Source organism: Colias croceus, chromosome 21, assembly GCF_905220415.1.
Source record: "Colias croceus chromosome 21, ilColCroc2.1".
NCBI classification, from domain to species: Eukaryota; Metazoa; Arthropoda; class Insecta; order Lepidoptera; family Pieridae; genus Colias; species Colias croceus.
Window position 1 is genome coordinate 2,622,461 of NC_059557.1, and position 14,432 is coordinate 2,636,892.

Sequence of the window (14,432 nt, forward strand, 5' to 3'; positions counted from 1 at the left end):
TACTGACAAACAAAACAAAAGTTTTGTTTGTCAGTAAAACAAAAATATGTTTATCATTACACAAAACAGCTGATCGAATCTGTATGAAATTTTAAAGGAAGATAGATAGATTAGCACAACGGCTTTTTAATCGGATACCATGCGCGTGACGCCGCGGGTTCCAGCTAGAACAATATATTTTAAGAATGTACGTGACTAACTAACGTGATAAGCTCATGCCGGGAAATAAGCAAGCAGTCTAGTTGGACAACTTTTGGAAAGACCGCAGGTTCCTTGCTGAGTCGCCCTAGGCAACTGGAGAACATTCTCAGTAGGTGCAGATTAAACAATATATACCGCTTCAAAGCGATTATTAGAAGTACACTCTATATTAATAATTATCTAAAGTGTTCAATTTCATGTTGACGGAAAAACAATCATGAATTATGAATCATGAATCTTTAAAACTGTTTATTGTACCTACCTATACATTATTTTTTCCGTACATAACAATAGGAAGCTTCGGGAGCAAAATGCAAGTAAAGAACATATAAATATGACGCCTACAAATACTATAATATGCAACCTATGTGTATCTATGCATGATAATTACTAAATTTCATTCTCCCTCCGACCAAACTTTAGAAACAAAACCGTAATTCACAATATCGCAATAACCGTCTATAAAATAACGCCATAAACAAATCCGAAGCCATTCGCTAGCAACTTCCTCTCGCGTGCCACGACTGCGTGACCAACGTCACGCGCGGCCTACCCCGGAAACTAGGGGGAAGGGAGGGAGGTAAAAATGACCAGTATACACTATACACCGTATACAGTATAACAATTTTAACTGGGTCATTTTTTGTTCCCCTGAAATTATTTAATAGCACTAACGTTTTATTTGCATGATTGTTAAAATGGATTTATGAGTTCGCTTGGAATTGTAATTAATTATTATTCATTGGTTGCTGATTGAAGTCTGCCTAATGTCTGTTGCCTAATTGTTTTTTTCCGTGTACTCCTGAATAATATCTACTATGCAATAAATATTGACTCTATAATCACAAAAACATGAATAACAGTAAAAGATATGACAAACATTAAAAGTTAATAGATTCATGTAGGCGCTGAAAAAAGACTACAATATTATACTGCAATGCGGTTGCAGCGCTTATTTTCAGTCGCGCTTATCGCAAGATTAAAAAAACCCTATTTTCATAATGTCTTTAAGCATTTCTGTTGTTTCACGAATATTGCTTCAATAATGCATTCTTTTTAGGACCTGAAAAAATAATGAAGAAGACGTTTGCGATATTTATTAAGAATCTCTACTATGTAAAGCTGCATTTGAAACAAGGATGACGATATTGATCCTCTAACCATCGCACTTACATCATGTTATCACTATTGTAATACTGTGATATTATACTGCCTAATTCAATCAAGTTCCTGAAAGAAAAGCCTATTAAAGCTTATTGTTCAACGAAAAGTGATTTAAACGGGTCTATTGTGTAACTCGTTAGTTTGACATCACTTTCTTCTAAGAAAGGGCAATGTGGCTTGCAGGCCTCCCTTATTTTAGCATATTTCGTGCGTGTTTCAACGGGCTGAACGGCTACCCTATTGTTAAAACTAGTGCGCTAAACAATGGTGCGACCTTTTATAATAACACATGATAAAATCTTAGAAATAATAAACGACCGAATAATTGGTTTGAATGACTTTAAACTATGAATTTGGATTACTCATGAAAATTTCTGTCTTTAGTATTGACCTTATGTTTCCTTACGATGTATTAGATATTATTATTGATTTCGATTTCTTAGAAAAATTAAATATTTAATATAGTATTTATGATCGATTGATTTCAATTTTTAATTTTGTTATCCTTACTTTCCTTACTGATATAAAAATTTGAAAAAGGTCATATACATACCTACATCTTTCATTACCATGGGATTATTTATTATGATTCATATTTAAATCACTCCAAATGGTGCTATTGCTGCTAATTTCCTTTTACCTACGTGTGAAGATGTGTGTGGTTTACTTAACAGAGTGCTTTAATAATGACTAGCGGTCCGCCCCGGCTTCGCCCGTGATACATATTTCGCAATAAAAAGCCTATGCCTTTCTCAAGGTCTAAAGATTGTCTGTGTCAAATATCATCAAAATCGGTCCAGTAGTTTATGAGCCTATTCATTACAATCAAACAAATAAAGTTTTCCTCTTTATAATATTAGTGTAGATAACTAACTTTAAATAGTAATAATTATTAGTACCAAATGTTACAATCTCATGTATCGAATGGGTTGTAAAGGTGTAATCCAAGCGGCTACAACTTTGATTGTGAATTAGCCGTTCGCGTGTTCTGCCGACATAATATACTTCTATAGCATTTCTATAGCTATGCGAGGTTTGCCTATAATGTTCACCTAGAGTTACATGTTTCTAAAATACCTTTTTTTTATAGTGGGGAAATCTTCCAAAGATACCCACGGCCCCCGGGGAAGGAGCCGTGGGTTATGTCGGATTCTTACCGACTAAAACCCCACTGTGTTCCGTCGAGCCGCTTTAATGAGGGGGCCGCGGGTATTTGTTAGAATTCTTCCGCAACTTTCTAAAATACCTGGTTTGTTGTGTTTAATGGTCCTGTATGGTTGGCAAGTTTTAAATGTTTTTACTGTATTTGTAGGTTGGTGAAAATATGAAGTTCTTTGGGAAAATTTTGAAATTAATTGCATCGATTTTATGTGTTCAAATATGTTATTTGCTTTCTATGGAAACTGTAAAAGGATGTATATAGTAGTCTATACTTTCTTACATAATACATACACATTAAATTCATTAAATACTTACAGTAACTTGGTGCCGCCCTAATGGCGCCGTTGCTAATATTCCAAATCGTGAGGTTGCTTTGCTCTAAAAAACTGAGCTTCGTTCAAGACTTATATATCAACCTACAATTAAATTTAGATTACTAGCGCTCCGGGAGTATTTTCATTTGTGCCTTTTTCATTCACGATAGTTGAATTATGACATCTTACTTAGAAGTCTGATCATGTGTACTGTATAGTGTAAAAATTAATATTAAAAACAAAAAATATTCCCCAAGTTAATAATGTTTCCTCCAAGTAAATTATTTTCAAATTCAGTTAAGATATTTTTGAGATTTGTCATTACAAACATAATGAGAAACTCACATAAAAATACAAATTCTTTCCTCTTTATAATTTAGGTATATAGTGTAGCTTTTCACATTTTCTCTGCATTATGTATATTAATGGCGTTTTGTACTACTGGTGCTAAAGGTTATAGTAGATAAAGGTATATGACTATAAATTAATTATGTAATTATGCTTATATCACAAGAAAATGACTCAAAATCGCATAATATAATATTATGGTAATATGGGGTAGGTACTTAGGGTAGGTATAATAAAACGAAAAATATTAATTTATTATTTTTATTTTCACTTTTATATTAACTGCTATCGTCAGTATTGGCATCTTTACAAAATATAATCCCTTTGTTTAATGGAAGAATTAAAACATATATTATTTTGGCAAATCCAAATTCACCTACGTAATTACAAAAAAAAAAAAACTTATAAAATATACATTTATACATCCTACTTACTACTATTTGATAAAAAAAAACTTAATACAAACAATTATTCCTAATAGAACAACATAATCAGAATTCTTATATAATCTCATATTTACATGTTTTACATAATTTACATTAAAGTTATGGACCGTCTAAATAACTAAATGAAATGAGAAACTTGATCAGTTAAAATTCAGATCGAATGGTTAAAATACAATGATCAGTGAAATATTTACAGATAATTAACTTATTGCCATTGAGATATACATATGGAGACGACACGACATGTTCCGCTCAACATACGCCATATGGTGTAACTGCACGCTCATTTTTTATTTGTTTTAAAGTGAAACGCATCAAATATGCCTTCGTGTGTGTTACGATATTGTACAAATAATACGGAAAAGTGTAAAGGAATAACTTTCATCGGTAAGTATCTAACTAGATAATATTTTTTAAAACTTAGTTAGAGCAAAAAAATGGCGCACAGATTTTGTTCGTGGTGTCTCCTCCATATGTAGTACTATTATCTCAATGCTTATTGCACGTTTTCCAACGTCAAAATGTAGCCTCGAAACATTTTTACAAATTTCTACCAATTTGGTAGATTTTTGTTTGTAAAATGTATGGGATTTTGTTAATGATTCGAGGCTACAATAAATTAAATAATAGTCAAGGAATGAATAATTTAATAAATGTGTTGGGCTGTATTTCTACTAGGCGACATTTCTATTTATAATAGTTATACATCCTAATTCGGATACATTTTCAGATTTACAAGTTTACTTTTACAATCATAATTCTATACACAACTACACAAACATTCATTATTTTCACAACAAACTACACCATTTCCACCATTTACTATTACATTTCTACCATACAAATGGTAGAAACACAGCCCAAAACACGTCAACCCACACGAACCCACGCCATATACAAAGCGTTTTTGGCCAAGCTATTCGGTGGTCTACTATGGGCCGCCGCGAGAACCGAACCCACTATATTTTGGCATATATTGTGACTCACCGCTTGTACGTCTGCCCGTATGGCACGAACGCTCAGGCACCGAATAAGGCACTTTTTTGTACGAATGATTACTATGGGTATGTTAAGTGCTTGTAAAAAGACAAAACAGCTTTCTTTTCCCCGTTAAAACAATATAACGTAGAACATTCATTAAAATTGACAATTTTTTTTATGTTACAGGGAGGCAAACGAGCGGACGCACCGCCTGGTGGTAAGCAGGTTGCGTCGCCCATAAACCATAACAGGGGTTATGGTTGTTGCCTACCAGAAGGATTAAGGGATTTGGAAGGAGTTAGGGAGAAAGGGAGAGGATGAGAGGGAATGAGGATAGGGAAGGAGAGGATGGGTAGGGGATGGGAAGGGATGTGGGCCTCCGAAAGCGTTAGAAAGGATGATTATGAGGAAAGTCATACTATAAGTTGCAGCTTGCTGCTCTTAAGATGTCAAATAGAGCATCATTTAATAACAAATACAGTTTGTTTATTACGTATATTCATTTTACAATTAAAACCTATAGGAAATACTTTTGTGTTTACTATCACATACATTTTGTCAATTTAATAAATCATTCATAACATTGAGCACTAATACAACTACTACATCAAAGTTTTTAAGCTATTGTATAGCTTCTATCGCGGGCCTTGAGCGCGGGGACCAAATCGAGAAATTCCGTAACGAAAAAACCTCACGCTCCCCACTCCGACGGGCGGAGGTGTGGCTTGAAGGCATAGCATGCAATAGCGCAACCGCCCCAGTCTCCGAGTGACACACGTCGTTTTTTTATCTCTTTAAGCACTTAACAAACCCGCATACACATATAAAATATATATAAACGTAACATCATTTTGAACAAACCGAACTGTTATGGCACCCACTTCGTACGTTATGTATAACCAATATCAAATATATATGTTAATAAAACACTTTCAGTTCAGTCTTTAACCAGAAATCTCAATAGGCAATAAAAATCACAGTAATTACGAACAATAATGGTGCCAGTGTCAACATTTTACTGGAAATCTACTAATTTCTACCATTTTCTACTATAGTTCTATAAATCGACGAAATAATTTACTGAATACATCGAATAATATCTTAAAATGGCATTCAATATCGACAATACTACATCGCAGATCAAAACCAGACCTTGTACCCAGATAATCCAAATTTTTAACAATAATTTTTATAAAATATTCAACTACATGGAATTTAAATATACATTTAGGAATCATTAGAACATCGCAACAATAACTACCAAAGAATTAAACAATATTTCACGCTAGCAACATTCTCCATTATTGGACTTTTCCAAAATAACTTTACCCTCAGCAATGTCAATTTAAAATTTTCAAACATTTTGAATAAGCCAGATTTATTTTCTAATATTTTATATTGAAATTACAAGATTTTTAAACTTGAACACCAAGTACTCTATCGACGACAAAATCGTACCTAACCTCATCATCTTCTTTGATCTTCAAATCCCGATTCTCAAAAGTATCTTCAGGTATACACGGATTCTTACATTCGACTACTTGTTCTTCTTGAGTCGCTTGTTGTCTCTCGAAGGAGGTCTTAGAAGACCGTCCATCGGGAGTAGACCGTTCTTCCAAGTCTTGTTCCCAGTCGTCTTCTGAGTTCATGTCGTCTGGTAGTACGGGCACCGTTGCTTTGGGTCGCGTGAAGAATGCCATTTTCTCTCTGTAAAAGTAAGGATTTATTAGTAAATTGAAAATAATCTTAAATGAAAAGGTCAAAATAGAGAATATTATGAAGTGGTTATATTGCCATATTTCTTCATCATATTCATATTTTTGTAGACGAAGTTGAAACTCTTTAATGGTTTTCCTTAATTTTTCTTTTATAGTCTGTAGAACTGGTCATCAATTTATCTTCTTAAATTACATGGAATGCCTGCATAGATCAACATACTTCACCAGATGTGTTTTCTTCTGCTTCCACCATCTCTGGTAGATTCGGACTATCTTTCATCATCGTAGTTACTTCACAAATAATTACTTAAATGTCACCAGACCTAATTTTTCCTACTTTTTTTACCTATTTTTTTACTTTCTAGCCTATATTCCCCTTTTAACACTTAGATACTCACGTTAAAGTCTCCAAACCCAATTTCTCCTATCTCCACCATCTTTTCTTGCACTTTCTAGCCTATAATTTCCCTTTTAACACCTAGATACTCACGTTAAAGTCATCAAACCTAATTTGTCCTGTCTCCACCATCTTTTCTTGAACTCTACAGCCTATAAGATACTTAAGATCATATTTTTTACATAAAAACTTACTTAAAAGTCACCAAATCCGGTTTCTTCCCCTGTCTAGACTTCCTGAGTCTGTACACATCTCGGCAAGTGCGCTGGAACAGGCGAGCAACTCGCTCGTTAGCTGGGGGAGAGCCAACTAGCCTGCGGAGGGTTTCGTCTTGTGACACCCACGCTGCTACTGCTGGGTCACCTGCTGCACAGGCTTCTTCTAGCCTGGAAAAATTTATTAAATGAATAAAATATAAAATTTTGTTTTTTAAATCATGGGTTATTAGAATTAGTTAAAACTCAAACAGATATTTATTCAACTAGATCTCATTTAAAAGCGCTTTCCATCATAATAGAAAAAAAAATGTTACAACACCACATTGATTTTAGAAACATGTTCAATGTTTAAACAATCATAAATATGCGTTTTATTATTGATGTTCTTTCAGGAAGATATTATTTTACAGCTATGATATCTGATAGACAACAAATAAGGTAGGTAAGTTATATAAAATGTGGTTTATTCACTATTTTTAAATGTACATCATTATTACCATTGTAATAAATGAGTAACAAAAATGGATCCACAATTGAACCTTGTGGAATACCTGTATCAAAATGAAACCTTGTTTTGATGAATAAGGGATACATATTATCAAGGCATCATAATATCCAAATAAAATACATTTTACATAATTAATCAAATTCCAAAATATCTTTACTTTTATTCATAACCCTTGTCATTTATCCCAAAACTATCACCCTTAAAGAATTGATTAAATTAAAAATTACCGTTTCTTCAATTGGGTAAGGTGCTGTATCTCCTGCCTAAGATCTTGTAGCCTCGACGAATGAGCTTTTAGATCTAGGGATAGATCCAAGGAAGTTCTAGCACTGCGCTGTCTTGAGCTGTGCCGTACTACTGCGCTGCGGGCTCGGCCCCATCTAGTACAAGATTCGATTTGTTAAATTTTTTTTTATTTTTTTGTATTCACATGTTTTTTGGTAGTTTAGGTTTTAATTATACAGACATAGAAACTTTACTGTTATTTATTTAGAAATTTTTAGGCAACAATTCAAACGAATCCATAATTGAAAGCATCAAAATCGCATCAGTAGTTTTCAGAAAATGGTCACAACCAACCAACATTTTATTAATAAGCATTCATCTAAAGTGCTTTAAACATACTTTTTATTTCAAAAAAGTTCACAAAATTAAAAAAAAATCTGCGTCGATATTTTTTTTTTCAAGCTTATAATTGAACCTTATATTTATGACACATTTCATTATTATTTTGTAATAAAAAAATTAAAACTTACCTAAGCGAGCGTCGTTCCCGTAGTGTTCTATCGAAGGGAATACCAGCGGGGGGTGGCGGACGTCTGGCGCCTTGCCACATCGAAGAGTCCGACTCCGAACGGTTTAGCCTGTATTGTTGGATTTAAATTAATTAAATGTCTGATGATGACAATTTAGTCTGGACATGAAATGAAATGAAATGAAATAATTTATTTGCAGGAATGGAATTGAATTAGAAATAAACGAAATAAAGAAGTATTGAACGTGAAGAAAATAAGAATTAATTTGCAGTTAAAGTGAACATAATATAGTCCAAATAAAACATAGGAAAAAAATTGAACTTTTGGTTCAGATATCATAAATTCAGAAACGAAAGATTCAAAAGAAAAACAAACTGCATAATTATAAGCACTAATTAGTTAAAAAAAATAATAAAAACTTGCTAATTATATAGATATAATCGATAAAAATACAATTGAAGATCAAATAGATCGAACTAAGAAGAGACTAAATTTGAGTGTTATTTTACCAAATTATTTAACATTGTTTCACACTTCAATGTTAACAGCAGCAATATTCCATCAAAATCATTAAAGTAATATTATATCGATTGAAAATAGAATAATACCAACCTACAAATATAATGCCCTTTGCCGATACTCTGCGGTTGTGGTGAGAAAGTTTGAGATCGCTTTATAGTCGCCAACGACTCCTCTTGGTTAGTGCTTACTTGCTGACTTTTCCTGTAAAAAATAATTATCATTTATATCTTGACCACAATATGTATAAAAACCAAAAAAAGTGTACGTATCAGAAGTGAAACTCCTTTGGTCTACTACATGACGTGACGGTAATGCCATGACGCGACCTTAAAATTTTACTATCAACGCACTTAAAGAAGCTTCACTTCAAAACAAATTAATTTCATAAATATGGGAATAATAAGTATATAGAAAAAGGCATATACTGTGGGCATATATGACACAAGACATGCCATGCAACCTTTTTAATGGAAGACATATTTTAATGTTAGATTTCTCTGTTCATGCAACACTCAATCAATCATGCTAAAACAAAGCTTTATTAGAGAAGAAACAAAACGAGTAACTATTATAATTGACATTCTGTCTCAACCTAAGGTTTCAACATAATATGACGAAAAAGAAAACCATTAAAATGGTATGACGACTGAAGAGTTAGACTTTAAAAAGAAGAATGAGATCATTAGGAAACACCCATTTGAGATGTTAATATTTTGGAAAACATAAAAAACTGCAAGAAATATAAAACAGCAACGCACAATGATTGAAAAAGACTTTTTGATTTTTTTTTTTAGAAAAACATCTATACCAATTCCTATATTTCCTCTATATGTTTCTAAAGTTGGAAAAATATCAAATAAAATATTTTTTATGTCAAATCATGTAAATTTTAATTTGTGCACACAGCCAACAACATCAAGACATCAATTTCACTTAACCTATTTTAATAAGTGCACACACAAGCGAACATCGAGACACAACAAAAAATGGCGTTTTAAATCTTTTTTTTTTATTTAGTCCGTGCAAACGTACAGACAGACGTACCTAAGTATATATACAGGTAATATACAGTAACAGAGTTACTTTGCTAGCGGCCTGCCTTCCTGAGGTCGGCCGTCCGCTTCGAAACGCTTCATATAATATCTGGAGGAGAATTTTTTGGTTGTAGGCTTGGTAGTTTCCAGATTTTTTGTCTTTTTTAAGGTCATAATAGTTAAACGTATTCCAAAATGCTTTAGAGGTGATTTGGAAAATTCTCCAGTAAAAATGGTCTATATATTTTAAAATTATAGTTTAGAATTATACTTTAAAGTTCAGGAATTTTATAGATCAGTCAAAATAGAAAAAATGTGTATGATTTAACATAATATGATACTAGGATTTTTTTTTGTGATTTTATGCATTTTATTTTTATATTTTCGCCTACAACAGTTTTTTCTTATTTCAAGTGCAAAAAAATTTACCTACATCACCAATTATACTATTAACCATAAATATTTTACGTGATCAAGTTCTTTCACAACCAGACCAAAAACTTAGACTTTTACGGGTACATACAAATCTTTAAGTTTAACTAACACAAAAAATAATAAAAAAAATCTCACCGTCTATGCAATTGCCTAGCGCCCTCCGGACAAAAGTTACATTCAGTGTTGGTTTCCTTCTCTGCTGTGGAAGGAAGGTATTCCTCTTCCAGATTCAACTCTTCTTCAGGAATGTAGTCTTCGAATGAATCTTCTTCTACTATCTGTTGGTGAAATGTATTGTTAGCATTATTTTATATACGTAAATATATTTATTTTAGTTAAAGATTTTTGTTGTAAAAGTTTAACAACAAATGTTTGAAATACTAGTTACTATCTAAAGATATCATGGGATTGATAACATATTTAAGGATAATTATATATACAATATATGAAGCAAAAATATAAAAAAATCATTTTCTTTTACACAAAAACACACAAAAAATTGTTCAAAGAAATAATATGTACTTTGTAACAAAAATTAAGAACATCCATCAATCTTGTCCAAATATCCAACCATATTCAGTGTGGTTGAATATTTGAACAAGAAGGTCTCTATCTTAGTTTAAATGTATTTATTTCTATAAAAATGATCACCAATCACCTGATTAAGTGGTTCTCTAGCCTCATCATCATCAGACGCGGAGTCATCACCGCACTCCGTGTTACATTCCGCGGCAGCCATACTTTCTGGACCTAGTCAAATAAATAATAATGTTAATAAATATTTATTTTAAGTATAATTCGAGTAATGCTTCCAGGAACTACGAAATTTTAAAATTAAAAATTTATTACTTTATTTTAGTAGTCTCATTTATCAACATTTTATATAAGTATGTCTTCGTCTTCACACATATTGTTCTTATCATAATGTCTATAGTATTTAATATTACTGAGTAAAATTAACTCGATAGCATCATTTTCCTTCAGCTTTAAATTCAAAGAAAACATTCTAACAACCTTTTTCCAAAGTTTAAGGTATTATTCCGACAAAAAAAAAACTAAAAATGTATCACATAATAAATGTAGATCAAAACTTACCTCTATTCCTAGTAAGAGTAGACGTTTGTGAAGATATAACAGTAGATTCATCGGAACTTTCGTCTCTCCTCATACTTCTGAAGCTCAAAACATTATACCACTTTTGCGAAGTCGAGTCAGGGTCGAAATCTGCCAAGCTCACTTGTGTACAACCCTAGAAGGAAATATATTTATGTTAAAGGAAGTCGGGACTGATTTAGATACAGTTTTAGATAAATGGAAGTCAGTAAAAATCGCTCTCGCCTATAAATATTCACATGGCACTCAAGGCTGTAGCCGAATACTCAAATTTGGCTAGTTTAGTTATTTTTTTAGTATTTGTAATTCTATTAAGTGTTGATTTTCTTTGTCATCCAAAAGTTTGATCATTAAATAAAATTCTATGAATTCGCCAGTTTATATTTCTAAACATTTTGTCGCATAAATATGTTATTTCTTTTATTAATTTTAGGATAGAAGTAAGTGCAATGAATGAAAACAATTTTACATCAGATTATTTAACTTTAAAACAATAATTATTCAAAAGCAGAGCCACAAAACAAAGAAATACACATTCAAATGTATTTTCACAAAACTAACCAAGCATTCGCTATCAGCGGCCAAGTTAATCTGCAAGGTGGCAGCCCTTAACGCCCTAGGGCCGATGGAGGCTCGCTGGTTGTTCCTCCACACTAGGGTTGCCCCTCGCCACGCGAGGGCTGGCGTGTTGAACACTATACCACCCCCACCACCCACTACTAGCGCTCCACGAACCGCACTGAAAGTAAAAAATACAAATTCAAATGAAAATTCCAAAAAAAAATCTAATTCAATCGAAGTCCGTTATATAGCTAATATTTAATAAATGATGATTCCTTACATTAGTCGCAACACTTTAGCAATAAATCGCGTTTAAAATCCGCTAAAGGTGTTAATTTCTACACTTTTAGTGATTAAAATAGAGTCTTAAAGTACTAAAAATTAAGCGACAAAACAACGAAAAGAATTTACTAGGCAAATCTAATATTTAAAAATAAGAACGGACCAACCATACATCCCTGAAGCACCCCTAACACAAAAAACTACACAAGCACCTCAATATCTCAGTCAACAATTATCCCACTTACACCAAACTTTAATACACTACTAAGTACACTTTACCCAACATATTCCCCACTCAATAACTTAACTAAGTTAAGTGTAAGTAACTTACATCTCAGTGTCATTGTCTATGTAAAGCGCGTGTAAGTTCCGTGCTCGTATGATGCCGATCTCAAGCGCGCTCTCGTCGGGACAGTAGCGCAATTTGATCTCAATTTGTGCACTGTTCACTGTAATTGGACAAAAGATGGTTAAAATTGTATTATTTGTTTTAAGAAAAAAATATTTAATTTTAAAATAACATATGAAAGATATCAAAAAGGAAATAATTATCATTTTTAACTCCACCGAAACAAATTCATCTGAACTGCAATATTATAACTGTTCAAGCTCTTGTAAAGTAATGAAGTTTATAAATATTTATTAAAACTGAACGACAAAATTTACCGCAAGTTAATTTCTTCCTATTGCACACTGTCTATAAATAAACCTCTAATCTAAAAACGGAATTATCACCTGAACTATAAATATTAAGGTCGCTTTCTTCACAATTACATCAATACTAAGGATATTCCTTACTAACACTATCTTTAACCTTCAAATAAATCCCTTTTTAATTTATAATTAATGAAAATAATCACCCGCATTAGAGCAATCCGCGGCTTGTGCAGCTTCAAACACACCGGAATCTCCGGCCACCGACTCGTCACTTACCGCCGCTGATACAGATCTAGTGTTCGTACCTGGGAACGATGAACTTGGTTTAAAAAACTGGGTTTAAAACAGGTAGGTTAAATAAAGGAAGTTTTAATCACACAGCTAAGTTTAAACATAAAACTAGGTTTAATAAGAGATTAAAAAGGGTCGGATACATTTAAAACTGTTAAAAGTGGAATTGTTATACAACTGGGATAATGAATACTGAAGTAAAGTAAGGCAAATGGTAAATTAATACTGAAATGTAAGTAAAATGTTAAAATTTTGATAAATTTGGTCGTATTTTCTCCAACTCTCCAAAAAATTAATAAAGTCTTAGAGTACTTTTTCGTAACTGTGGTAGAAAGTAATATTATAGCATTGTATGTATTGACATTTAATCTTGGATATATTTTTATTTATTCCTTACCACTAGAAGAGCAAGTGGGTGATAATGGTGGCGGAGTCTCTGAGATTGGTGATAGCGGTTCAGCCGGCCGGCCTGGCCCTTGTACTTGCACGGGGACTGGAAAAGTTATTTTAGATTAGTATTTATATGTATCCATACTAATATTATAAATGCGAAAGTAACTCTGTCTGTCTGTCTGTCTGTTCCTCAATCACGCCTTAACTTGCAAAAAAAGATATCATAATCTCCAATCTCGAGAAGAAGGTTTCTGTTATCAACTTAGAACACCAAAATACGCAGCAAAAATCACGCTTTTTAAACGTAGAACTGGTGGGCATTCCCGAAAAGTCGAATGAAAATTTAGTTGAGATACTCCTACATCTATCTTCAACTATCGGGTCTACTCTTGCGCAAGAAGACATCGAGTTCATTACGAGGGTGCAGTCGATTCGACAAAAACAAGGTCATCCTAGGAAAATAATCGCCAAGCTCAAAAACAGAAGGTGTAAAGACGATCTATTAGCTAAATTCAAATTATTCAATAAACAGAAGGGACTAAACGCGAGTGATCTCAACTACACCGACAACGCGACAAAAATTTTTGTTAACGAACACCTTACAATAGCAAATAAAATCCTATTGAACAACTGCAAACTTCGCGCAAAAGAATACAATATTAAATACGTTTGGGTGAGGAACTGTATTATTTATGTTCGTCGCAATGAAAAGTCTCCACCAAAGGCTATTAATTCGGAAAATGATTTGTTGGATTTTTTAGGCAAATCTTGAAATGTAAACTTTTGTTCATATGCCTTTTGTTACGTTTCAAGATTAATTTCACGAGGTTAAGATATACCAGTTCACTTTACAAATGTTCCATATACAACATTATATTATTACACTATAACTTTCTACTCATACACAATTTATACTATAATTATATGAATTTT

General features: G+C 32.7%; 1 protein-coding gene across 1 annotated transcript in view; it reads right to left on the reverse strand.

Moving 5' to 3' along the window:
- Nucleotides 1-3,987: 3,987 nt before the first annotated feature.
- The window catches only part of LOC123701361 (protein kibra), a 73,467-nt gene continuing 63,022 nt past the window's right edge, over nt 3,988-14,432 (reverse strand). Inside the window, exons 9-20 of the mRNA XM_045648794.1 lie at nt 13,504-13,599; nt 13,019-13,120; nt 12,490-12,607; nt 11,877-12,054; nt 11,298-11,451; nt 10,861-10,952; nt 10,338-10,480; nt 8,824-8,934; nt 8,212-8,319; nt 7,684-7,836; nt 6,925-7,116; nt 3,988-6,322 (exon numbers count right to left, since the gene is read on the reverse strand). Coding sequence (XP_045504750.1) covers nt 6,031-6,322; nt 6,925-7,116; nt 7,684-7,836; nt 8,212-8,319; nt 8,824-8,934; nt 10,338-10,480; nt 10,861-10,952; nt 11,298-11,451; nt 11,877-12,054; nt 12,490-12,607; nt 13,019-13,120; nt 13,504-13,599 — 1,739 coding nt within the window. The 3' untranslated portion in view covers nt 3,988-6,030. The remainder of the gene's footprint in view (nt 6,323-6,924; nt 7,117-7,683; nt 7,837-8,211; nt 8,320-8,823; nt 8,935-10,337; nt 10,481-10,860; nt 10,953-11,297; nt 11,452-11,876; nt 12,055-12,489; nt 12,608-13,018; nt 13,121-13,503; nt 13,600-14,432) is intronic.